The 27,037-nt window shown below is 41.4% G+C and overlaps 1 protein-coding gene across 4 annotated transcripts in view; it reads left to right on the plus strand.

Annotated features, from left to right (window-relative positions):
• RPGRIP1L (RPGRIP1 like) overlaps window positions 1-27,037 on the plus strand; it is a 128,608-nt gene that overhangs the window by 87,360 nt on the left and 14,211 nt on the right. For all 4 annotated transcript variants that reach the window (XR_005452893.1, XR_005452895.1, XM_038753709.1 and 1 more), the window contains exons 23-24: window positions 13,742-13,925; window positions 22,317-22,401. Coding sequence is in view for 2 of the 4 variants with exons in the window: in XM_038753709.1 (XP_038609637.1) it covers window positions 13,742-13,925; window positions 22,317-22,401 (269 nt within the window). In the remaining 2 variants the exon portion in view is untranslated. The remainder of the gene's footprint in view (window positions 1-13,741; window positions 13,926-22,316; window positions 22,402-27,037) is intronic.

Below are 27,037 nucleotides of genomic sequence, written 5' to 3' on the forward strand. Positions count from 1 at the left end.
TTTCCGTTTCTTATTTTTAAAGTTAAATTGCATCTTTATTTCTTCCCTTTTCCATTTGAAAGCCACAGATTTCAAATTCCTAATGGAGTTCCACTTTTTACTTTTGTCCATAGAAAAGAGCTCCAAATAAGGGTGTATTACTCCAGATCTGATGGATGAGAGATAAATAGGAATCCACTAAAATAGACTTTTTGAAGAGGTAGTTTATAGGAACAGCAGTAAACTGTCAATCTTCTGGATTCTAAAATATTTCTACGGATGTGGCTTTTAAAATGATATTTTATTTTAAATGCCAATGTCTTTAATAGGTAAATAGAGCCGAATAAGTATACTTCCATTACTTGCCTATAGAAATATTGTGATAAATTAACTTTTGGAGAACAATCGACTCTTGTTAGCGTTTCACTCTTAAAATGATCCAGGCCTCCCTACAGTATAGTTTGAGCACCATTTGTATGAATTACAGTATCTTTCCTTCTGTAATTTCCCACACATGCTATTATCCTCATCAACCTTCTTTTCATCTCTCTCCACAAAGAAAATAGAATCAAGATTAGTACCTTTATGTCAGAATCCTCAAACGCTTCATAATCATGATTTCATTTATTCTCATATCATCCTTGGGAGGGTAGGGAAGGAGTATCAGTTCTTAGAAATGACAACATTTGGTACATGGAAAGGAAGTGACTTGTCCCAGGGTCTTGAAATTCATGAAGCACCTCTTCAAAATCTACTCTCCAACAAACTATCTCCCACATTATGGCAATTAAACCTAATCTTAACTGAATTACCAGTAAGACTATCAAACCAGAGAATTCTTGCACATTGACGAGCCTTAGCTTTCCTTGTGGTGGTCTCATTTTCATTTGTTATGGTGTTCGTTATGGTATTTGTTAAGTACTTACCATGTCCCAGGCACTGTACCAAGTGCTGGGGTAGATATAACCTTATCAGGTTGGACACAGTCCCTATCCCATGTGGGGCTCACGGTCTTAATCCCTATTTTTCAGATGAGGGAACTGAGGCACAGAGAAGTGAAGTGACCTGCCCAAGGTCACATAGCAGACAAGTGGTGGAGCAGGGATTAGAACCCAGGTCCTTCAGACCCCCAGGCCCGGGCTCTATCCACTAGGCCATGCTTGTTCCCTGATTGAAATTCTCTCCCCCTCGTCCCCCTCTTCATCCCCCCATCTTACCTCCTTCCCTTCCCCACAGCACCTGTATATATGTATATATGGTTGTACATATTTATTACTCTATTTATTTATTTATTTATTTTACTTGTACATATCTATCCTATTTATTTTATTTTGTTAGTATGTTTGGTTTTGTTCTCTGTCTCCCCCTTTTAGACTGTGAGCCCACTGTTGGGTAGGGACTGTCTCTATATGTTGCCAATTTGTACTTCCCAAGCGCTTAATACAGTGCTGTGCACATAGTAAGCGCTCAATAAATACGATTGATGTTGATGATGATGATGGTGATTGCCATCAGGTTACGAGAGATGGGACCTTTTTCCAAAATCATTTTCGAGTGGCCTCTATCAGTCAGTCAATCATATTTATTGTGCGCTTAATGTGAGTACAGTACTATACTAAGCACCTGGGAGAGAACACTGTAACAGAGTTAGTGGACACATTCCTTGCCTACAGCAAGTTTTAGAGTCTAAATGTGTACACTCTAAATTTCACCTCATCCAGATCATCGATTTCCCCATCTTCTTTCCCGAGTCAAATAAGACTGAGAAGCTGTGTTCCACCCAATTAATGTAGTTATTTAGTGCCTACCTAGGCAAATCCAAGATGATTAGCCAACACAGTCAACTAATCCTTCTCATTAGGTTCAAGCTCCGTAGAATGAATGATACCAAGAAGCATGGTCTCTAAGTGGCTGTCAGGCAGTATTGACTTCTGTTATGAGAAAGCAAGACTGCATCGTTTTGGCAAGGGAATGGTTCTCTCCATTAGTGGCTGGGCGATTCCTGTAGTCATTCTCCATAATGAATGTATTAGTGGTGCAGTCACCAGTCCACGTATGCGTGTTCATCCCATACAACATTATCATCAATCGTATTTATTGAGCGCTTACTGTGTGCAGAGCACTGTACTAAGCGCTTGGGAAGTACAAGTTGGCAACATATAGAGACAGTCCCTACCCAATAGTGGGCTCACAGTCTAAAAGAGGGGAGACAGAGAACAAAACCAAACATACTAACAAAATAAAATAAATAGAATAGGTATGTACAAGTAAAATAAATAAATGGAGTAATAAATATATACAAACATATATACATCTATACAGGTGCTGTGGGGAAGGGAAGGAGGTAAGATGGGGGGATGGAGACGGGGACGAGGGGGAGAGGAAGGAAGGGGCTCAGTCTGGGAAGGCCTCCTGGAGGAGGTGAGCTCTCAGTAGGGCCTTGAAGGGAGGAAGAGAGCGAGCTTGGCGGGTGGGCAGAGGGAGCAGGGCATTCCAGGCCCGGGGGATGACGTGGGCCGGGGGTCGATGGCGGGACAGGCGAGAACGAGGTACGGTGAGGAGATTAGCAGCAGAGGAGCGGAGGGTGCGGGCTGGGCTGGAGAAGGAGAGAAGGGAGGTGAGGTAGGAGGGGGCGAGGTGATGGACAGCCTTGAAGCCCAGGGTGAGGAGTTTCTGCCTGATGCGCAGATTGATTGGTAGCCACTGGAGACTATTATGACCTAGACCCTTACTAATTCCATTATGGAGAGAGTTTGTCTGTAGGCTCTGGCGCTTATTTTTTTTTCATGGTATTTGTTAAGCACTTACTATGTGCCAGCCTCCATACTGAGCACTGGGATAGATCCAAGCTCGCAACCTCAATCCCCATTTTACAGATGAGGTAGCTGAGGCACAGAGAAGTGCCTGCCCAGTGTCACAAAGGAGAAAAGTAGGGGAGCCGGGATTAGAACCCAGGTCCTTCTGACTCACAGACTCGTGCTGTACCCTCTAGGCTGCGCTGCTTTTCTTGAAGCACCTATTTGAGTATCGGCCTCTCTCCTCCCCAGCCCCCCTTTCCTGCTTTTAGGAGTTGGAATGTATTCCCGGCCCACGTCATCCCCCGGGCCTGGAATGCCCTCCCTCTGCCCATCCGCCAAGCTAGCTCTCTTCCTCCCTTCACGGCCCTGCTGAGAGCTCCCCTCCTCCAGGAGGCCTTCCCAGACTGAGCCCCTTCCTTCCTCTCCCCCTCTCCCCCCTCTCCATCCCCCCATCTTACCTCCCTCCCTTCCCCACAACACCTGTATATATGTATATATGTTTGTACATATTTTTTTACTCTATTTATTTATTTATTGAATTTATTTGTACGTATCTATTCTATTTATTTTATTTTGTTAGTATGTTTGGTTTTGTTCTCTGTCTCCCCCTTTTAGACTGTGAGCCCACTGTTGGGTAGGGACTGTCTCTATATGTTGCCAATTTGTACTTCCCAAGCGCTTAGTACAGTGCTCTGCACATAGTAAGCGCTCAATAAATACGATTGATGATGATGATGATGATTCCTGGGAGGCTAACGGGGCACCTCCTCCTCTTTGAAGAAACTAGGGGTGTTCACTTGTTCCCTTATTACTCTCCTAAGGTGTCCGACCAGGTAGAATCACGACGCCCCACCACCTCTCTGTTCCCTCACCCAGGATGGATTTTCCAGACTTTATTCCCTAGCCCGTACAGATGCCTGGACGAATCCGTGCTCCATTTCCCAATGCCACAATTCCCATTACCACTGTCAGGGAAAACTAGAAGGAAGGAAGCCATCCCTTCTAGCCTGTGAGCCCGTTGTTGGGTAGGGAGCGGCTGTATATGTTGCCAACTTGTACTTCCCAAGCGCTTAGTACAGTGCTCTGCACACACTAAGCACTCAATAAATACAATTGAATGAATGAATCACTGTTCGGGACACCTGGTACTAGGAAAGGAGAAGGTAAGTGGGAAGGGACAAAAGCCAAAACTACCAATTGTCTGTCTCTAGCAGAGCACCTTTGAATGCTATTCCATATTTCTCTTAAAAATGTGAAGAATGAAGGTTTTTAATTAAATTGAAAGTACTTGAAGTTCTGTAACATATGCTTCATGAAAGCCAGAACTGCTCATCTAAAAAAAATTACCTCCTTCTAATATATAATTTATTCCTTCTTAAGTAGATTGTTTTGGACTCTTTCTTTTCATTTCAGGGAAAGTCATTTGGATTTTTTCCCTCTATTACATCCTATTTCAACTGTACGACCTTGACCACTCACCATCCTAAACTGTGATTTCTTACAATGGTCTTTAATAGTCTGATTTGTGCCGAGACACTATCTAAGTAAAGCATGTGCAACATCATCTAATGCAACCGGCTACATTAAGCAATGTTTCATGCCTGATTGGCTGCTCATCTATTCATCTCTCACTCTTTTAGAAATTCCACCACCAGTGTAATGTAGAGAGAAGTTCTTTTAATAGGTAGAACTGAGCTTTGTTTAATTACATATTGAATGTAATAAAACCCTTTAATCTGTAACACTGTGAACCAAACTAGAAAATACTCATCATCATCAAGAGAAGCAGTAGTCTCGTCCCAGACAGATTTCTAGAAGTTGGTTCACTTTATTTTACGGATGGTTTTAAGGGAGTAGTGAGAGGATTTCAAGCTTAGGCCAGTCCGTGGCTAGTGGCCCTCTAACTTTCTCATATGATCAAAGGGGCGGATTATGTGAAAACGGGGAGTTGGGCTTCCTGAAACGTAACTCCTAAAGGGAAAAGAGCATTTCAGCTTGAAGGTCACGGGAGCTTCCCTGACTTTCCGCTGAGTGGAGGAGCGAGAGTCTGTACTTTGCTTCCCTTAAAAGAATCAGCTTGCAACATTGAGTTTGGATGATAGAAAAAGTGTCTGTTTCTTTTACCCTGGAGATGAGTATCAGCACCGCTCATTTTACCGCACCTCTGAATCGCATGGCGATGCATCCATTTAACCAATTTCAAGTGTTTAAGCCACTAAAGATCACGCTATTACTTTTTTGCATGTTGCAAAATCAGGCGGTTCATGGTTATTTCTTAGCTATGTTGATCAATGAAAGAAATCTAAGAGATTTTCCAGTACTTAGCTGTGCTCCTTGCCTGTTTCTCTTTTCTTCATATCTGTGATGTATAATTAATCATAGATTACTTCGTTGTGTTTCATTTCATTTACAACATTTATGAGCTTCACTTTGTCGGTATGAAATGCTTGTCCCCTCCTTTCCTTTCCAAAGTGGCATAATTAGTGTTAGCATCTTTTTTAACAGGCTACATAAAGTTTAGTGGCTGGATTAAATCAAGTCATTAACATAATGTGCTATACAATTTGCCCCTATCTCTCTTGGTTTCCAAGACATCAAAGTGCCACAGAGTGCCATTGTAATTGGGCCTTGCTAGCTTGTCAGGTTCAGTCAGGCTGATGACTGCTCCTTTTACTAAAAAGCTTCTAGGCATGATAATTAATGGAGGAAAAAAGTCTGGGAAACGTAAAACTTTGGACAGTTCTCTATGAATATTTCATAAATTTGAATAATCGGAAGTTAACAGTATCAATTTGATGTATAATACATTGATTAAAAGCCTTGTTTCGGGGTCCTCAAAACAGACATCAAAACTGGAAATTTGCATTTGCCTTGGCATGAAAAAAATTAACCATCCCCACCCCCTCCTTTATCTGCACTGCTACATTTCACTTTATCATTCGAGTAATAATACAGCCTTCGATTTTCATAGTAAAATTAACTGCTGGCATTTCACTGTCTTAAAATATGCCTATAAGGTAATAATAGGTGAGGCAGGTGTATATATAATAATGAATCTTCTGGTTCCGCTATGTATATTTACAGCCCTCTCTTTGTCCCACATTACAGATAAGTGCACCTTGCTGGTGCTATTAACTGTTTTGTAAAAGCTGCCGTGTTCGACGTGTCTAAATCACTTCTTCATTCAGAAGCCAAGCTCTCGTGACCAGTACCAGCTACCTCCAAGAGACAGCAATTGTAGTGTTCGGCGAAATATGTTTTGAAAGCTTCCCAAGTCAGCAGGCACAAGCTAGTTCATTTTCTTTTCAAAACCAGTTTCTCAAGGCCACCTTTCAACAACTGGAAGCAAAGCGAGGACTGCCGCCAATGAGAAGAGTAGGCCCCTGCCCACACCATCCTCCTCTAAATCCCTGATGTAGACTACGAAATTAGGCTCTGTGGGTTTTAGTCTATGCGGTCGATAGACCACCTAGTGCCAGGCTACTCATTGCCTCCATCCTTTCTGTCTCGCCAACTACCCTCGCCCATATCCTCCCTCTGGCCTGGAACTCCCCCTTCATAATCTGACAGATTCATTCAGTCAGCACTTTCTGTGTGCAAAGAACTGTACTAAGCGCTTGGGAGAGGACAGTACAACAATAAACAGACGCATTCCCCGCCCGCAACAAGTTTACAGATGAGAGACGAACTCACAGACTCAAGGGGAGCTTCCAAACTAGAAACCAGTTTACAGACTGGGGAGTTTACGGATAGATCCCCGCTCTCCCCGTATTCACATCCCTATTAAAATCATATCTCCTCCAAATCCTTATGATTTGTTGCTTCCCCATCAGTAATTGATTTTATCATCCGTCTCCCCCACTAGTTGTAAGATTCCTGAGAGCAGGGATCACGTCCACCAATTCTGTCGTATTGAACTCTCTCAAGCGCTTAGTACAGTACTCTGCATGCACTCTGCACTCAATAAATACGATTGATTGACTAGAATGAGAACTGTTAGCCATCCTTTCCAGAAAAGAATCTACTTTTTACAATTTTATAACAATACGTCGTAACATTTTTACCATTCCAATGTACTATAAATATGTTAGAAGTGTATCTGAACATATAGGCTGTGAAACCCATGTGGGATAGGGACTTTTAGACTGTGAGCCCACTGTTGGGTAGGGACTGTCTCTATACGTTGCCAATTTGTACTTCCCAAGCGCTTAGTACAGTGCTCTGCACACAGTAAGCGCTCAATAAATACGATTGATGATGACTGTGACAGATCTGATAACCTTGTAGCCAGCCCAGAGTTTAGTACATAGTAAATGTTAATAGTAGTAGTAGAAGAAGATTGAAAAGAGATCGGCAGATGTTGGGGAAATTTTCGGGGTTTTAATGGATCTAGAAAGTCTGGTAACAGCCGCATTGGAACAGCACTTGCTACAATCAGCCTATCAATCGATGGTACTTATTGAGCGCTTACTGTGGGTAGAGCACTGCACTTAGCACTTGGGAGATTATGATATAACAGAGTTGGTAGACACATTCCCTGCCCACAAAGAGCCAACAGTTTAGAGGGGGAGACAGACATTAATATCAATCAATAAATTACGGTTATGGACATAAGTGCTGTGGGATTGAGGGAGTGGTGAATAAAAGGAGCAAATCCAAGTGCAAGGGCGACTCAGAAGGGAGTGGAAGAAGAGGAAACGAGGGCCTAGTCAGCAACGGTTCAGGTGACCCTCCAGCTTTTTGGAGTTTATGTAGTTTAGGAAGACTTCTATTTATTTTATTTTGTTAGTATGTTTGGTTTTGTTCTCTGTCTCCCCCTTTTAGACTGTGAGCCCTCTGTTGGGTAGGGACTGTCTCTGTATGTTGCCAACTTGTACTTCCCAAGCGCTTAGTACAGTGCTCTGCACACAGTAAGCGCTCGATAAATACGATTGATTGAAGACAAAGTGACAAGTTTGCCTTCTTGGGCCATCATTTTGCCTACCCCTAGATCCCTCCCTGACCTATACAAAACCCGTAAATACCCACCCTGCCATGGGGACGGATCCCCCTGCAAGTCATTATAAGGAACTAGAGTTGCCAATGGAGCCAGGCTTCAGAGCTGGGTGAATTCTCTTATTGTGACCCCTGATTTGCGTCAGATCATTTCAGTCACTCAATCGTATTTATTGAGCGCTTACTCTGTGCAGAGCACTGTACTAAGCGCTTGGGAAGTACAAGTCGGCAACGTATAGAGACGGTTCCTACCCAACAGCGGGCTCACAGTCTAGAAGGGGGAGACAGACAACAAAACAAAACATGTAGACAGGTGTCAAAATCGACAGAACAAATAGAATTAAAGCTCTATGCACATCATTAACAAAATACAAAGAATAGTAAATATGTACTAAACGTTTTGCAATGGCTGTTAACACTGTCCAAATATTTCCTAATACAGTGTTGTGATGACCCAGCCAAGAGGAAAATGTCTGAATTGCATTTTCAATACAGTCTTATAGATAGACTGTGAGCCCACTGTTGGGTAGGGACTGTCTCTATATGTTGCCAATTTGTACTTCCCAAGCGCTTAGTACAGTGCTCTGCACATAGTAAGCGCTCAATAAATACGATTGATGATGATGATGATGTCTCTTAAATATTCATTCATTCATTCAATCATATTTATTGAGCGCTTACTGTGTGCAGAGCACTGTACTAAGCGCTTGGGAAGTACAAGTTGGCAACATAATATCTGATGCAGAAAGAAATATTTGATACCAGCAGCATCTGCATCTGGCAACAAAATTTGTTGGCAACAAAATATCTGATGCAGAAAGAAATATTTGATACCAGCAGCATCTGAATCTTCCTTGTCCCATAGCAGGGCATTGGAGAATTTTGTTGTTTGGAGAAAGTCGTGTAGACAGATAACCTCTACCTAGTCAATGAGTAACAAATATCCTTGAATCCGACCCTGTCACTGGGTGGATCTGAAAAAGTGACATTTTGGCCAAAGAGGACCACAGGAGAGGCTGTCTTTCCTGTTGAAGGCCTGACCCGGGGGAAAGGGTGCAGAAGGAAAGTTTATCTTGTCCTTACGATAGCCGGAAGAGATAGCAATCAAAGGATGAGTCAGATTTTAGAGGCAGATGGAAAGAGGCGTATTTTACCGATTCATATAAGAAATAGCAGCAACAGTTAATATCACCACATGCACATCTACTGTTTTCATGGAGAGAAGCAGCGTGGCTCAGTGGAAAGAGCACGGGCTTTGGAGTCAGAGGTCATGGGTTCAAATTCCGGCTCCACCAATTGTCAGCTGGGTGACTTTGGGCACGTCACTTAACTTCTCTGTGCCTCAGTTACCTCATCTGTAAACTGGGGATTAAGCGCTTAGTACAGTGCTGTGCACACAGTAAGCGCTCAATAAATACGATTGATGATGGTTGATGATGATGACCGTGAGCCCCATGGGGGACAACCGGATCACGTTGTAGCTTCCCCAGCGCTTAGAACAGTGCTTTGCACATAGTAAGCGTTTAGTAAATGCCGTCATTATTATTACTAAGTAGCATGCAGTATTTTGTAGAGAACTTTCAGACATATCCTTCTGGAACCCATCTAGCTTGTATAGTTCAAGAAATATATTATTCAACTTCTTACTAAACTATACATCTATGCACATTTTATTAAAAATATCCCAACCCATTACTCATGCCTTTCCCCCTGCATGGAACTTCCTTCCCATCAAACTCAGCAAACCACATCTATCCTACATAAACCGAAGTCTCTTAATTTGAGAAAAATCTGAGTTTAACACCAAATCGAAGAGATTTCCCCCAAACAAGAATATTTGCCAAATGTTTATTAGACTTATTGATGGCTAAATTTAGATTTGAATTCTTGTGAGCTGCCAGTGATTAAGGATAACCTTTGCCCATTACAGGAGACATATTTGGGTAGGGACTGTCTCTATATGTTGCCAACTTGTACTTCCCAAGCGCTTAGTACAGTGCTCTGCACACAGTAAGCGCTCAATAAATACAATTGATTGATTGGTTGATTGATTATATTGGGTTAGCCTGTAGGTGAATCCCTTATGCTGGCAATCAGAATTCCTTGAATTTATATTGGGGGTATTGGCCAATTCAGGAAGATATGGTTTTGAAATCAAAACCACCACTGCTTCATCACGGTGCCGAGGAACTTTCCCTAACATTATCCCTGTCTCCCATTCTCACAGACCTTTAGAGAGAAGGGAAAGATGCCCAATCAACCAGTCAGTCAATCATGGGTATTTATTGAGCACTTACCATTTGCAAGACATTGTTCTAACCACTCTTTTATGGTATTTGTTAAATACTTACTGTGTGTCAAACACTAATCTAAGTGCTGGGATAGATACAGGGTCAGGCACAGTCCCTGCCCCAACATGGGGTTCACCATCTAAGTATTGAATCCCCATTTTGCAGTTGAGGAAACTGAGGCACAGAGCTGTTAAGTGACTTGCCCAAGGTCACATAGGCAACAGCTTAATACAGTGCTAGGCATACAGTAAGTACTTAACAAATACCGCAATTATTATGTGATAGAACTGAGATTAGAACCCAGGTCCTTTGGCTCCCAGGCCTGCGTTTTTATCCACCAAGCCACGCCGCTTGGACGAGTACCGTACAACAGAGTGGGTAGATACATTACCTGACCACAAGAATCTTACAGTTTAGAGGGGAAATGGTGTGGTGTCATTCATTCGTTCATTCAAATTGTATTTATTAAGCGCTTACTGTGTGCAGAGCACTGTACTAAGTGCTTGGGAAAGTACAATACAATAATAAACAGTGCCATTCCCTGCCAACAATGAGCTTACGGTCTAGAGGGGAGGAGACAGCTATCAATACAAATAAATAAAATTACAGATATATACATAAGTGCTGTGGGGCTGGGGACGGGGAGTGAAGAGCAAAGGGTTCAAGTCATTGTGACACAGAAGGGAGTGGGAGAGGAGGGAAAGTGGGGCTTAGTCTGGGAAGGCTTCTTGGAGGTGTGCCTTCCATAAGATTTTGAAAAGGGGGAGAGTAATTGTCTGTTGGATTTGAGGAGGGAGGGCATTCCAGGCCAGTGGTAGGATGTGGGCCGGGATCAGCAGTGAGAGAGGCGAGATGGAGGCCCAGTGAGAAGGTTAGCACTACAGGAGCGAAATCCGCGGAGCGGGTTATAGAAGGAGAGAATTGAGGTGAGGTAGGAAAGGGCAAGGTGATGGGACTGCTTTAAACCCAACGGTGAGGAGTTTTTGTTTGATACAGAGTTGGATGGGCAACCACTGGAGATTTTTGAGGAGTAGGGTGACATGTGATGTGGTGTGGAAGTCTGCGGTGGTGTCCCGGTTTCCTAGTTTTCAATGAAAATAGTATCATTAGCTTGCCTTGGACCTCCTAAAGCTCTATCAGTATTCCCATGCTAATATTTGCTTCTGTTTTATAATAGGCCCATTTAGTCTCAGATAGGCCCGGTAGTGATCAGTTGTTGTGATTTTGCTCAGTTATGATGTGGGGGAAAGGTACTCTTGGTTGAGGAGCATTGGGAAAAATTAAGGTAGAAGAGGAATGCGAATAATGCAAGAGCAAACCCAGAAAAGGCATGAAATGTATAATCAGGAGCGGGTAAAAATTCAAGAATAGTTTGAAGGCGGTATAAAGGCATTTAAATGATATTCTTGCTTCCCAATGTAGGGTTTCTATCCGTTGTATGTACAGTCAGAGAAAGTGAATACTTCGATGCTGAAATATAAGGTGTGAATATTAGATATTTCAGTCACAAGCTACGGTTTAGTTTTATCTGAAAACTTAATTTCTTAAAAGGATTCAAGTTTTTAAATTGATAGATCTCTCGTTTAAAATATAGTTAATGGTCTGTGCATTTAAATATATTTGATTTCCTTTGTTTTCCTATTGTTTCATTTGTTTTGAATTCTGATTTGTACCAAACAGGCTAATAGATCCTTATAGTCTTATAAACTGGAAACAAATATGCAATCCTCCTATGCCTTTTTGAGCTGATTTTTCCCCAGACCATTTGTGCCAAAGAAAGCAGTATAAATACTTTCTTTAAATGCCATTTTTATGACACTCCTAAGTTTGTCAAATGAATTTTCAAGTTATGTAAAAGACTTAATTATGCAGCATTCCACATTTGGATTAAATTTATGAACTGTATACAAATGAACTAGTTTTGACAAGCACATAATATTTCTCATGAAAAAAGTAATATCATTTTAAATATTTCTTTTACCATATTAGGCCTGTGCAAGAGGGAAGAGTTGTTTCTGAAGTGAGATTAGACAATAGAACCCATTTCATTTTTTATGCATGTGAATGGAGAGTACTTGAGGTTATTAGTTGAAACCGAGTAACCTTTCCCGGCTTTCATCTTTCTTTCCAAATTTGAATATGAAAAGCATATTCAAGTCAAAGACCATCACTTTAATGACATTTGGCAGTCATTTGATTTATTAGGTTTTAGAAAAAAATTTCCTTTAAATATTTCATCATACTATGCTAATCCTAGTAATATTGCCAGCTGCAGCCTTGTACCTGTATTAGTGGAGACAGAATGGTGTGGAATTTTCTCTGTCATCCTAGTAAAATTTCCATGAATCTACTGAATAATAAAACAACCTTATTGAAATATTCAGATTTGGGTTTTTAGTTGAAGTGTCTTAGGATACATAATAAAAGAAAATGTCTTTTGAAAGGAGGGGGTAAAATTACTTCATCAAATATTGAAGGGGCTTGACAGCAATGAAAAGTGTTCTTTATGGAGGATTTTTTTTTACAATAGGATACTCATGCTTTTCAATTTGATTAATTATATAATATGCTTTGAAATGCCTAAGTAATCATACCATGATGGCTTTGCAGGCTGATGTGAGTTGCTACCATTGAGTTCCTTCCGAAAGCTGGTTTTACGAAAGTGTCTTATTTTCGGTTTTGTAATAGTTATGCGACCGGTTATAATTTCTGTCCATTTATCTCCAAACTCAGAAAAGGGGACTTTAATGTGGGAAAAGTTGGAAAGAAGACTTGACGTTTGATAACTGTGAGGCGTTCTGTTCTCTCTTTGAAGCCAAGATCTCTCACCTTTTAAGTGTTCCACTATAGAGTCCAATATTAATAAGTATACTTACACTTCCAAATTGTGGCTTTCGAGTGAAATCTTTGACCCTACCGTACTACTTCATCCCCAAACCCTGTAAAATAAGGTTATGGATATGTGTAGTATCCGATCTAAAAAGAACATAAAGCTAGTACCAGAGTTATTGTTTGGGGAGTAATGTTGGGAAAACATCCCCATTAATTTTGAAATATGTGAGAGAAGGAAAAAAGGCTTTCAGATGTGTTCCAAAGTCTATTTTTCTTTTATTCTGAAATCTCACTTAATTAAATTGGTGGAGCCCAAAATGTGAAGTGAATGAACTGCAAGCCAGTGGGCTTCTTAATGTGGCTTCATCTCTTGAAATATAAATTTTAGCCTTTGAGTAATGAAGTCTTCAACAGGCCTGGGATGGGATGGCATTCGTCCAGCTGGAACCCTTTGATCTGCAAATTATGGAGTCTTTCTCAAGTGGATTAAATAGAAAACAGTAATAAACATGTCCCTCATTATGTAGCTAGAAATAAGGGCAACTGATACTTGTGGTTCGGAAACCAGATTCAGATGAAGATCTCATAATCTTCACTCCTGCTGGACTAGAGTGAAGTATTTATAGCCTAAAATGTAAATCAGTAGTCTATTGCCATGGCACTGTTAACTTCGAACCCTGGGGCAGTGGAATCTCATTCTAGCTCTCTGCCTTGAATAATTCCCTCATGTGCTGCATACTGCAGGTTACAGTGTGTTGTAAAAAGAAACCTATTGGTCCTCATATCTGCTTTAAAATTGATGTTTAAAGTGCTTTCTTTTTGTTTTTATTTGTGTATTTATTGCAGCCATCAGAAAAAATTCGGATTGAAATCATATCCCTCAGCCTCAACGATTCCCAAATAACCATGGATGAGACTATAAAAAGACTATTTGTAGAATGCCGATTCTGTAACTTTCCTGCGGAAGAGACACCGGTGTCCCTTCCAAAACCCAAAAGTGGGCGGTGGATCCACTATAATTACAGCAATGGTACGTTGGACTTCACCATGTGCAAGCATGATTTGTTTCCTTTTAGGTGATGCCTGGGAATTCTGTTTTTCTTTGTGATTATAATGGAGGTTTCCAAACTGTCTTTATCCAGAGGTCCTTTTGCCGTCTGCCTAAATATCACTGAGCCATCTTATTTTTTTCAAATGGTACGTGCTAATCGCTTACCATTGCCAGGCACTGTCCTGAGCGCTGGGGTAGGTACGAGTTCTTCAGGTTGGACACGAACCCTGTCCTACATAGAACTCACAGTTTTACTGCTCATTTTACAGAAGAGGTAACTGAGGCACAGAGAAGTGAAGTGACTTGCCCAAGGTCACACAGGCAGACAGGTGGCAGAGGCGGGATTAAAACCCAGGTCCTTCTGATTCCCAGGCCCACGCTCTATCCATTAGACCACACTGCCTCTTATCTTCTCGGTCTTTCCATCATCTTTATCTGGGGGCAGAGGCAAAGCTACTCCCTCTGAGAAGTTTTGGAGACTAATGAGGTTTAAAATGTTTACAGTTTTATCTACAACTCTGCAGGCAAATGCCTATTTGAAAGTGGAAATGATGAATTCCTTAAGAGATTTTGATCAGTGTGTTCAAGAAGGAAAAGTGAAGCAAAGATTGCCCTGGCGTATATAATTGTATGCCAGAAGTCAAAAGGCAGAAAGCCATTATGCCCTTTAGAACTACATTCAAGAATATGTCCTCCAGGTGTATTTTGATGAGCATTGGCTCTTGTGGATGTCCTTTTGATGGATGGCGATGTTAGCTTTAAGCCATTTGAACAAAAACATCTCTTCAATTTGACACAGAAAGTGAATTCATTCAGTCACAAGACAAAACTTGTTGAGTAATGCGCAGCAGCTCTCTCCCCGATCATTGTTTTGCATGTAAAAGTGGGTATTTGTGATGAATGGAAGCAGCAGGGTAGGGGACACAGTAACTAGAGTTAAACAATTCATTGCCTACCCTTATTAGTGTTGATAATAATAATAGTAATAATATTGGTATTTAAGCACTGTTTTAAGCGCTGGAGTAAATGCAATTTAGTCAAGTTCTATATAGTCTTTGTCCCACATGGAGCTCACAGTTTAACCACGGCCAATTTTAACTGAGAATATAGATGCTTACCATTCATTCCCCTTCATCTCCATTTGGCACCTGAAGTATCACTTCTGTGAAGGTGAGAGGCTTGTTTGAACATCACTGCTGTGTCAGGAAACTGACTCCTCTAATAATGCTGTGGAGTCAATAAATATGATTGAATGAATGAACTTTTCTATTTGAGTTAGAGAGGTGAAGAAGGATTGGGGTATTCTAGGGTGAAACGGGGGAACTAGGATTTGGGAATGGCAGGCAAACAGGCTTCAAAGAGCTGGCAGGCCAGAAAGAACCGATTTGGGAATTCATTCATTTATTCAGTCGTATTTATTGAGTGCTTACTGTGTGCAGAGCACTGTACTAAGCACTTGTCCCTCCAGCCCCACTCAGAAAGTCTCAGGTGCTGTTGGAGACCAAGGAAGAATGAGACTTGGAGGTTGGGAGGGAAAAAAATGATTGCTTTATCCCCTTGGCGGGAAATTTTGGGAAAGAATAACTGGTCACCTCTCATGGAGTTGGCATTGATGCTCAGAGGTATGAAGGGAGCAGAAATTATTCTCCCCACCTGACTGACTGAGACCTTAAGGCCCAGAGAATCCAGAGTGTCTTGCCCCAGGGCACTCAGGAAGTCAGCAGAAATGTCCGAACTTGAACTCGAGTCTCTTGAGTTTCAGCCCAGGGCAGTAGTCATTACAGTTCTTTTCCACTCTGGAATGTAGAAGAGCATGTCTAAAAATTAGCCAATGTCAAGTCTTAGAAATCCTCAGATGCCAGGCACTAAAGAAATTTTTGTTTTGTAAAATGAATGAATCTATTGTAACATACTCTCCCAATTGCTTAGTGCAGTGCTCTCCATACAGTAAGCACTTAATAAATACCTTTGATGAATTGATTGACAATAAGATGATTTGCAGTTCAGAAGCAAAGAAATAGTCTTTTAGACTGTGAGCCCACTGTTGGGTAGGGACTGTCTCTATATGTTGCCAATTTGTACTTCCCAAGCGCTTAGCACAGTGCTCTGCACATAGTAAGCGCTCAATAAATACGATTGATGATGATGATGTCTTTTTAAAGGTCAGCAGTGGAACACTTTGTCAGATATGCACCCCAGTGTGGCATTTAGCTTCACTTCCAGTTTAAAAACCCTGGATTTCTGATTGCTGCAGGAACATATAGATAATAATAATGATGATGCTATTTGTTAAGTGCTACGTGCCAAGCACTGGTCTAAGCACTGGGGTAGATACAGGATAATCAGGTTGTCCCAGCGGGGTTCACAGTCTTTAATCCCCATTTTACAGATGAGGGAACTGAGGCACAGAGAAGTGAAGTGGTTTGCCCAAGGTCACACAGCAGACAGATGGGAGAGCCGGGATTAGAACCCAAGTCCTCTGACTCCCAAGTCTCTTTCCTCTAAGCCAGGCTGCTTCTCAATGAGTTCGAAACTTGGAACAACCAAACACAGTCTTCCATGGAGTGACCTTCTGCCATCCCTATGCCAGGTTCTTAAAACTAGCCACTCTCTTCCATCGTGGTTGCTTTGTTTTTTTCTGGTGTTTTCAGTAGTCATCTAAATTTCTGTCATCTAATTTCTGGTTGCCCACTGCTAATGAATTAGATGTTTCATAATGTCAGCAAGAGAGCCAATAACCTAATAGTAATGAATTCAGTAGGACTGTTTACCAAAGCTTTCCTCCAGCTCTCATTCCTTCCTAATTAGATTTTACTATGTAGAATATTCGGGGTTAATTGAATATTTTCTTTAATAAAAATGAGATTTACCTGAGAGGGAGAAGGGGGAGGAAAAGGAGATGTACTTTGAGCTTAGAAGCAAAGTAATAGTCTCCTGAATTATGCCTGAAAAACTCATGTGCTAAATCCTCTGGAAATTTGAAAGGTATTCTAGTAAATAACCCCTTTTATTGAGATTTTTATTATTTTATTTGTAACTTAAGCAGTGACACGTTATGAAAATGTTGATTTAAAAATTATTGCATTTGTGGCCTATCTGGTTCAGGGGATTTCGGGGAATTTGGTTGGTAAGCAAAAATCTAGCCTAATTGTTGCAGTGATTTGACATTTACTGTACTCCTAGCATCTGTGACTTCAGATATAGGATCAATATAATGTAGCCTTTATAGTCACTAAATCTCATTAAACTATAATGAAAGCAATTTATTCCCCTAACTGGTTTCTTTTATTGAAACTGGAAATGAAGAGAAAAATCTGTGTTTGCTAATTGTGTACTGTATCAACAATTTCCCAGTGGAGAAGGAAAGGGCGAGCATGAGTCTGCGAGTCAGGGGACCCGGGTTCCAATCTCACTCACTTGCCTGCTGTGTGTGTACTTGGGCAAGTCATTCTACTTTTCTTTGCCTCGCTATGGACGAGAACATGCCTGCTATTTCTGTTGTATTGTACTCTCCCAAGTACTTAACCCAGCGCTCCGCACATAGTAAGCACTCAATAAATACCATTGATTGATTGCCTCAGTTTCCCCACCTATAAAATGGGGGTTATATGCCCATTTTCCCCCTTTCCCTTTGAGTTTTGTGTGGGATGGGAACTGTGTCCAGTCTGATTATGATTAAAGAAGTGCTTGATGGTAAGCTTTTAACAAATATTATTGTCATTGTTGTTATTAAAATGCAGGACTGGCATAGACGTCCATAAAGAATAATTGTGTTGGGACTGAAAGTTTATGTTGGAATTTGTTCCCATCAACCTCACCTAGGTAAAAGCATATTTTTAGGACCAGGCGTTATCTTTTAAGAAGCCAAGCTTGGAGTCACTCGATGGGTAATGGTTAACACGGACAAAGCATTTATGTTTCGTGGGTCTAGAAGAAATTGTTAGGAGAATGCTGAGAAAGCAGAAAAGAGGTTTGGAAATAAGATTAATGATAGCAGGGCTAAAGAATGTTATCTTGGCTGAATAAACCTTCTAGGGAATTGACGACGATAGGGGAAAAGGAGATTAATGAAATCTTCCAAAAGTTTTTATGAGACTTCTACAGATTTGAAACTTTGATCTCCAAGGACCGGAAAGTTGATTATTTGGACGGGAGGGAGGAAGGTACTTTAGGTAAAGAGGATATGGAGCCACAGAATTTATTGGTAATGATAGAAGATGTGAGAATTTAGAATAAATGAATGAAAAATTGGGGATTCTAGGAAACCAGTTATTATATCAAATAATAATTAATTTGTTTTATTGGCCACAATATCAAAACGGTCCTTTCGTTGTGTTTGGAGAGTTCTTACCTCAACCATCAGGTGGACAGCGAAGGATGCAGTTATTTCATGGATTGTTTAAAGGTTGGGGAATTTCCCTGTACGTCCCCCCTCATTATCCCAGAATTTTATAGAAAGCAAGTGGACTCCCGTTTAATCCACTTGTGTTGGTAAGGCTTTTAAAATTTCTTGGATTAATTTTACAAAACACATGATCAGAAATCCCACCTTTGTTCAATTTTGACAACTAGAAATAAGGACCATTTTATGAAGTAGTTAGTGAAGTGCCTTTGACAGAAAAATAACAAGTGGCAACTTCTCAACTTAAAATCAGAGTGCAGGATTGGACAGCCGGCTTTCAGAAACACCGCTCTGGCTCTACCAACTAATAATACTTAATCTCATTCAGATCATTTCATCTCTGTTTCAGTTTATCTATGGAGAAGAGTTGGCAACTGTGTGCATTTGCTGTTAGCAGCATGGCATAGTGGCTAGAGCACGGCCCCCAGGGTCATCATCATCATCAATCGTATTTATTGAGCGCTTATTATGTGCAGAGCACTGTACTAAGCGCTTGGGAAGTACAAATTGGCAACATATAGAGACAGTCCCTACCCAACAGTGGGCTCACAGTCTAAAAGGGGGAGACAGAGAACAAAACCAAACATACTAACAAAATAAAATAAATAGAATAGATATGTACAAATAAAATAAATAGAGTAATAAATATGTACAAACATATATACATATATACAGGTGCTGTGGGGAAGGGAAGGAGGTAAGATGGGGGGATGGAGAGGGGGACGAGGGGGAGAGGAAGGAAGGGGCTCAGTCTGGGAAGGAGGTCTGGGTCACAAGGTCATGGGTTTGAATCTCGGATCTGCCACTTTTCTGCTGTGTGATCTTGGGCAAGTCACTTCATTTCTCTGGGCCTCAGTTACCTCATCTGTAAAATGGTGATTGAGACAGTGACCCCCATGTGGGACAGGGACTGTGTCCAACCTGATTTGCTTGTATCCATCCCAGCGCTTAGTACAGTGCTTAGCACATAGTAAGCGCTTAACAACTAACATAATTATAATTATCGTTATTAGATAGCTAGGTAAATAATGTAGGAGATTGCAGAGAATTACTATATCAAAATGCAATATTTTTTTCAATTGCTGCAAGGAGAGTAACATTCTGAATAAGATTTCAGTCATGTTTATTGAGCGCTAAGTGCAAAGCACTGTACTAAGCACTTAGGAGAGTACAATATAACATTAAACAGACACATTCCCTCACCACAATGATCTTAGAGAAATCAAATGATATCAATTGCCTTTTTTCACTTTTCCTTTGATCATAGTAGGAACTTTCTCCTAGTTCCCCATTATCTTTTTTTATGGTATTTATTAAGTGCCTACTGTGTGCCAGGCACTATACTAAATACAAGGTAGTCATGTTGGTCCCAGCCCATGTCCCACATGGGTCTCACAGGTTTTATCCCCACTTTGCAGATGAGGTAACTGAGGCACAGAGAAGTTGAGTGACTTGCCCAAGGTCACACAGCAGAAAAGTGGCAGAGTCAGGATTAGAACCCAGGTCCTTCTGACTCCCACGCCTATGCTCTGTCCCCTAAGCAGTGCTGCTTCTCTTTAATTGACACCTTCCTTCACAACTAACCTGTCGGGATTATTGCATCGGGTATTTTAAGAGTGGCCCAACCCCACCAGGAGACTTGCAATAATCGTAAATTCTCGTAAATAATAATAATAATAATAATACGTAATAAAAATAATACGTAAATAATTGTACATTCGACCAATATAGCGCTGGTATTAGATAAAATCCGAGGGTTTAGGTGATAGAAAAATGGGGAACAAAAGCATAATTTCTGGGGATGGAGCAATTCATATCTGTTTCCCCTCTACATCCCTAAATTTCCTTCTAAATAACCCATGGATCGCTCAGCCATGCAATTATCCAAACCTCTCTTGAATCTACAGATACTTTCCGCCTGCCTGCACAACTGCCATGCATAATGAATTCCAAAAGGTTACCACCTGCTGAGTAGAAGAATGTTCTCTTTGTTTGGAAACCACCATCCTCAAACTTCAAGCGCTTAGTACAGTGCTGTGCACACAGTTAGTGCTCAATAAATACGATTGATTGATTGATTGATTCAGTGGGTGTCTCCTTCTCCTGGTGGAGAGGGATTTGGTGAACTATTCTGTGTTCATCCAGCCCGTGAACCTTTGTGATTTTTGTGGGCTCCAGTCGTGTCTCCTCTCAGCCTGGGTCTTTGCCATGTGAAACAATCCCACTCTCCAACAATCCAAGAAAAATTCTCTATTCCCCTGATCATTTCGATGACCCTTCAGTACCTTCCTCCCACTCTTTTTTATGCTTCCTAAAATTCAGGGACCAGAGCTGCACAGAGTATGCCAGATGCTGGCATGCCAGGGTTTTATATAGTGGCAAGACTATGCCTTTTATTTTGTTTTATATCCCTTTCTCCCATGGCCCTCTCCTGTCTTCATCCATCATTCCTTCACCAGGTAGCCCCACAAGAGGCATTCATTCTTTCAGTCACATTTATTGAGCGCTTACTGGATGCAAAGTACTGACTGTACTAAGTGCTTAGGAATCACCAGCCCCCTGCATGCAAAAATACCAATATTTTCTGCCCACGAACTGACATAGTGAAAGACAACTTCTTTGCTGTTTGGGGTTTTTTTTTTCCTCTTAAGAACCACAACTTACCTCTTGGCTCATGGAATTATAGTACCACCTCCCACCACTCAGAACACCCAAGGGAAAAATAAGTTTTCTTTATGCCGGGCTACTTACGAAGAGTCAAAAATCCTTCAGTTGTAAGTGGATAAACAACCGAGGATTTTTATAACAAGTTAAAGAGCGTCAGTAGCAGCCATTTCATTTCTTATCTGAGATTTGGAACTGATAGAGAGCAACGATAATTTGGAGCTTCAGTGGCTTCAGGAAAAATGTTCTTGGTAGTCATCATCATCATCAATCATATTTATTGAGCGCTTACTGTGTGCAGAACACTGTACTAAGCGCTTGGGAAGTACAAATTGGCAACATATAGAGACAGTCCCTACCCAACAGTGGGCTCACAGTCTAAAAGATGCATAGGTGCTCAAAGTGGAAAGCTGAAGAGAACTAGTGAATTAGTTTTGGCCATCCTGCCTCCTCCAGCTCCTCAGGCATCTTTGATCAGAAGCAGTTCTGATGTGGCATCTCGGATCCCAAGGGTGTGGGGTCAAAAAAATGCTCTTGAAACACTCCGGCCTAGTCTTAAAGCGAGGAGGGGAAAATGGGCCTCAGTCCAAGCTTTAAAAAAAAAATGGACCTAGATAAAAGCCCAAGGGATAACCATTTTTGTAGTTTTTCCCAAATCTCCACTGTTTATCTTTGCTGATCATTTTCAACTTCTTTCCCTCGTCTTCTTTCTTTTCTTCTGTCTTCTTTCCCTCCCGGCCTTCGAAATGCTAACAAGCCTGTTTGATTTTTTTTGATCCATTTCCCACCCCCAGTAAGCATCAGCCTGTGGATTTCCTCAGACGGGTGCATTAGGTGGCTCTCTTATTGCATACCCTGGCAATGCAAGAGGATTAAATTACCGAGGCTGTCAGAAAGGACAAGCTCTCTGCCATGCATTATCATTATCGCTACCTTCCTGGGTGAAAGAAAAGGCAGTAAATCGCCTCAAATACAAAGCAATAAAGGCCGTTGGCTTTTACTATCATGACTGCCAGTGCCATTAATGGACAATGACAGTGAAGTGGCATGCTTAGATGTCGCTTGTATCTTTTCTGACAGTGTGCACATGAACGTGCTAGTGACATGACATTAGATCACATGACTGTTCAGATTTGATTCCTACTTCCAGAGCAGTTTCCTTTTCCTGGGAGTTCAGGGAGGATCCCAGCTTGCTTTTGTCAGATACAAAACCTCGGTAAGACTCTACATTTCCCAAAATATTGAAGCGTTCACATGAACCCCCAAGTGACTTTCCTTCTGTGAACTTTTGCTTTTCTTCCCAGTGATCTATGTGGATAAGGAAAATAACCAAGCAAGAAGGGATTTCCTTAAGGCCCTTTTGCAAAGACCAGACAAGCATCCTGGAAGGTATGTGTTGTTGGATCAAAGTGTGTTAGAAAGTTTGTGTTCATAATTCCTTTTGCGTACATGCGTCTTTATAGACAAGTACGGTTTCGTGGTGATGCCCGTGTCAAAATGGAGTCCTTCTAAATTGAATCGAAAATGAAGCCTCCTAGTTCTGGGGCAGAAGTATGAACCAGTCTTGCAGAGGACTCTAGGTAACGGATCAAGGTAAGAGAATATTGAGTAGATATGGAGGATAAGAGGAGAAAACGAAGCTTTAAATACCTGTCTGTTATGGATGTATATTGCTTTCTTCACTTGAGACCAGAGTGTACTACTCTTCCCTTTTATAGAATTCAGTTTTCCTTGAAGGTGGTGCCATCATCAATCGTATTTATTGAGCGCTCACTGTGTGCAGAAGCAAATTTGAAGAAGTTCAGTTACAAAGAGGCCTTAAGGCTTTTTCCCTGCTTCATGTCATCTTAATAATAATAATAATAATAATGATGGTATTAAGCACTTACTGTGTGTGATGTACTGTTCTAAGCACTGTGGGGGTAGAAGGTGATCAGGTTGACCCATGTAGGGCTCACAGTTTTAATCCCCATTTGATAGATGAGATACCGGAGGCATAGAGAAGTGAAGTGACTTGCCCAAAGTCACACAGCTGTCAAGTGGTGGAGCTGGGATTAGAACCCGTGACCTCTGACTCTCAAGCCCATGCTCTTTCCACTGAGCCATGCTGCTTCTCTAGCCATTACCAGCTAGTTAGTTAGTTACCAGCTCCAACTGATGCTGTGCGGCCCATCATTAAAACTGAAGCAGCTGAAATCAGATCATCTAAAATTAATTAATTGATAATAATTGCAGTATTTGTCAAGCATTTACTCTGTGCCAAGCAGAGTGGTTCTAGTGGCAGAACCTGAATCTGTCCTGCTGTGAGCGCTCACTTAGCCTCAATTGCCTGAGCTACAATTTCTAAAAAACTACACATGAAGCCTACCTGCCCTCTGGGGTTTTGAATGGACTTCAGCTAGAGAGAGGATCACCCTCCTTGCTTCTAAAAAAAACAAAAAAGACATGCCGCCCACAAGAAGATCCATTAGTTTGCACCAGAGTAGGAAAAAATGTTTTAATTAGAATTCCATTGGCACTCAGTTCTCTGCCGTTGCTCCTCTTAAGGTCTCCACCAGTATAAACCAACTCCCCACAGACCCCTGGAAGACACTATTGGGTCTATTTCTGTCCTACCCACTCCCCCCGACCCATATCAGTATTTTCTTGAATAATGGAATTGGTTTAAGTTTACATTTGAGTACTGTTGCAATCCAGTTCTGATCATTAGCGTTTTGACCTTTTTGAACTCCAACATTCTCTAAAGCCCCACATAGTCCAGGAGGATTAGTTTCTACCGACATTGATGCTTTCCTACACTTTTACATAACCGAAGCATTTGATAAGTTCCAAACTTTGATAAGCCCAAGTTGTGAGATGCTGCCAAATCTCCTAAACACAGAAGCGCTACTGTAAGTAATGCATTGCATGCTGTCCCTCCCTGTCCTTCCCAGTTCTCTACTTAGAAAGAAACAGTTTAAATAAAGTGTTTATATATTGGACCAGGAATTTGGGGGCTGTGCATTAGAAGGTAACATATGCCCTTTTTCCTTCAGTTCTACTTGTGGGCATAGGAAGTTGGGCATTTGTTTAAGGCTCTTATGAATGTAATTGCTTTAATGGCTGAGTTTCCTATAAAACTGGCATTGGAAGCAGGCCACTTAACACGTAATCAACCAGGAAATAAAAGCTCACTGCTGGAGAGGCAGTTTTTTCCCTTTTTATCCTAAGGACAGTAGGTGATTGCAGCATAAAAGAGGGAAGCAGCGTGGCCTAATGGCTAGAGCATGGGCCCGGGAGTTAGAAGGACTGGGGTTCTAATCCCCGCTCTGCCACTTGTCGGCTGCATGACCTTGGACAAGTCACCTCACCTCTCTGTGCCTCAGTTACCTCATATTTAAAAAGGGGATTAAGGCTTTGAGCCCCATGGGAGACAGGGACTGTGTCCAATTGTCTCTATTGCTATATTGTACTTTCCAAGCGCTTAGTACAGTGCTCTGCACCCAGTAAGCACTCAATAAATACTATCGATTGAATGAATGAGTGAATAAATGATTACCTAGCATCTACCCCAGTACTTAAAACAGTGCTTTACACATAGTACGCACTTAACAAATACCATCATTATCATTATTATAAAAGAGGTTAGAAACACAGCAGTCTCAATAAATACCTACCCCCCTTTGAAACAGTATCTCACGGTTTCCTCCATAGCAATAATATTTCAAATAAACAATAGGTTCTTCTTTTGTAGGCATTTTCTTTTTCAATTCTTTGTTCTTTATTGCAGTGCTTCATTGTTAGTTTAATATTTTTTTTAATGATATCTGTTAACTATGTGCCAGGCACTGCACTACATGCTGGGGTATAATCAAGTTGGACTGAGTCCACGTCCCACATGGGGCTCAGAGTCTGAATCCCCATTTTGCAGATGATGTAACTGAGGCACATAGAAGTGAAGTGGCTTTTCCAAGGTCACACGGCAGACAAGTGGCAGAGCCGGAATTAGAACCCAGGTCCTTCCGACTCCCAGGTTCCTGCTCTATCCACTAGGTCATTCTGCGTTTCAGAACCCCTTGATCGTAATAATGTTAAATGATCTCAGATGACTCCACTGAGAGAGAAATACTGGCTGGAGAGCCTCTAAGACTCAAAGGTTGCATTCCTGCATTTGGCTTCCCGATCAGTGAAGTTTGGAAAGCTTTTTATTTCCTTCGTTTAATAATTGTCATTTGTGAAATGACTGCTGCTTTCCACTTGTAAAACACACTTTATGACATCAGCAGATAAAACCGTAGGCCGCATAACCATAAATCCCTTAAAAAAAACAACGCCCAATTCTCTGATTTAGGCATATGGGGATGCAGCTAAGACTGCCCTCAAGCCTCACCATTTGGCTTCACCCCCACTCTCTGATCTTGTCCTTGAAAAAGCACAGGCCTGGGAGCCAGAAGACCTGGGTTCTAATCCCAGCTCTGCCACTTACCTGCTGTGTGACTTTAGCCAAGTCACTTCACTTCTTTGTGCCTCACTTCCCTTGTCTGCCAAATGGGGATTCAGCTCCCATTTAGACTGTGAACCCCTTTTGGGACCTTTCATTCATTCAGTAGTATTTATTGAGAGCTTATTGTGTGCAGAGCACTGTACTAAGCACTTGGGGGAGTGCAATATAATAATAAGCAGACACACTTCCTGCCCACAATAAGCTTACCGTCTAGAGGGAGACCTGATTAGCTTATATCTACCCCAGCGCTTAGTGCCATGCTTGGCGCAAAGTAAGCACTTAACAGGTATCACAATAGATATTATTATCATTATTATTGTTGGTGGCTGTGTGGGTAGAGCAAACCTCTCCCACATAAGCAAAGGGGGATGCTTTTGTCTAAGCCCCTCATTCCATCAGTCGTATTTATTGAGTGCTTACTGTGGGCAGAGCACTGTACTGCTCTCATTATTATATTGCTATAGTTTGTACGATGTCCTACAAGTTGCTTGCACTCTGTTCTACCTCCCAACAACATGGGTTTTGGGATGGTCCCATCTGCCGCACCCGCTTCTTCTCTGACAGAGACACTGATGGTCCCAGGTTCCCCGGTGATCACCGTGGAATCCGCGTCACCAGAATTTCACTGGGAATTCCGGGTCCCAGAACTTCTCTTCGATCAAGGAGACGGTGCTTTAGCTTCTACGGTTCCTGCCAAAATTGTCCATTTGAGGCATTGGAAGATCTGAATCTTCCCGGTGTTTTCTGCTTGACTATTAATAGAATAGTCCTTTTGAGAGCTCAGATTTATTGTGGTTTTGACTTCAGGGATTCCTATTTTCAATAAACAATTCTTGGTAGCTAAAAACAGACATTTAAAAACAGAATGAAATGTTAAATATTTATCATGAGTTAATTAGCTGAGGAAAAACATTGCAGTGTTTACTAATGCTTGTAGGAGTTTGGGGAGGGCTTGTTTATATTTTTCTAGAGGTATCATTTCTCAGAGACTCGGATTTAGTGGCCTTGATTGTTTCTGATTTTGGATAACGCTCATTGAAAAATCTAAAGTGGTAAAGTTTACAAGCATTCATGGCCTAAACGTTGCTGCCAAGACATATCAAAAGAGTACTTAGCTATAAATTCCTGTCATTTGGTCAATCCAAGTGTCTTTGGCCACCACACAAGCCACTAATTCAAATCAGCTCCAGCAGAGCACTACAATTATGTGTTTAAAAGTAAAATAAAACCTGGATGCCATGATTGAAAGTTAAAGATTGCTCAAGTAATACAAACATCATGTAAAGCTGTTGGGCAGAGCCTCACCATTTATTTAACATGATTCAGAATGATGCCAAGGGAGAGTGATTTGGTAGAGTACATGCGGTCTGTTTTGCTGCACAACCCAGAGCCAGAGTTGTAGGGCATTTTTGGTGAAACAGCTCAGGCCTACAGAACCCTGATTAAGTTCAATTTACCCTCTAAAAAGCCTGAAAAATAGAGCTGATCACTTTCAGGAAAATATAACCATATATTTAAGCATTGGCACATTCCGTTCCCTGT

This window comes from Tachyglossus aculeatus, chromosome 11, assembly GCF_015852505.1.
Source record: "Tachyglossus aculeatus isolate mTacAcu1 chromosome 11, mTacAcu1.pri, whole genome shotgun sequence".
NCBI classification, from domain to species: domain Eukaryota; kingdom Metazoa; phylum Chordata; class Mammalia; order Monotremata; family Tachyglossidae; genus Tachyglossus; species Tachyglossus aculeatus.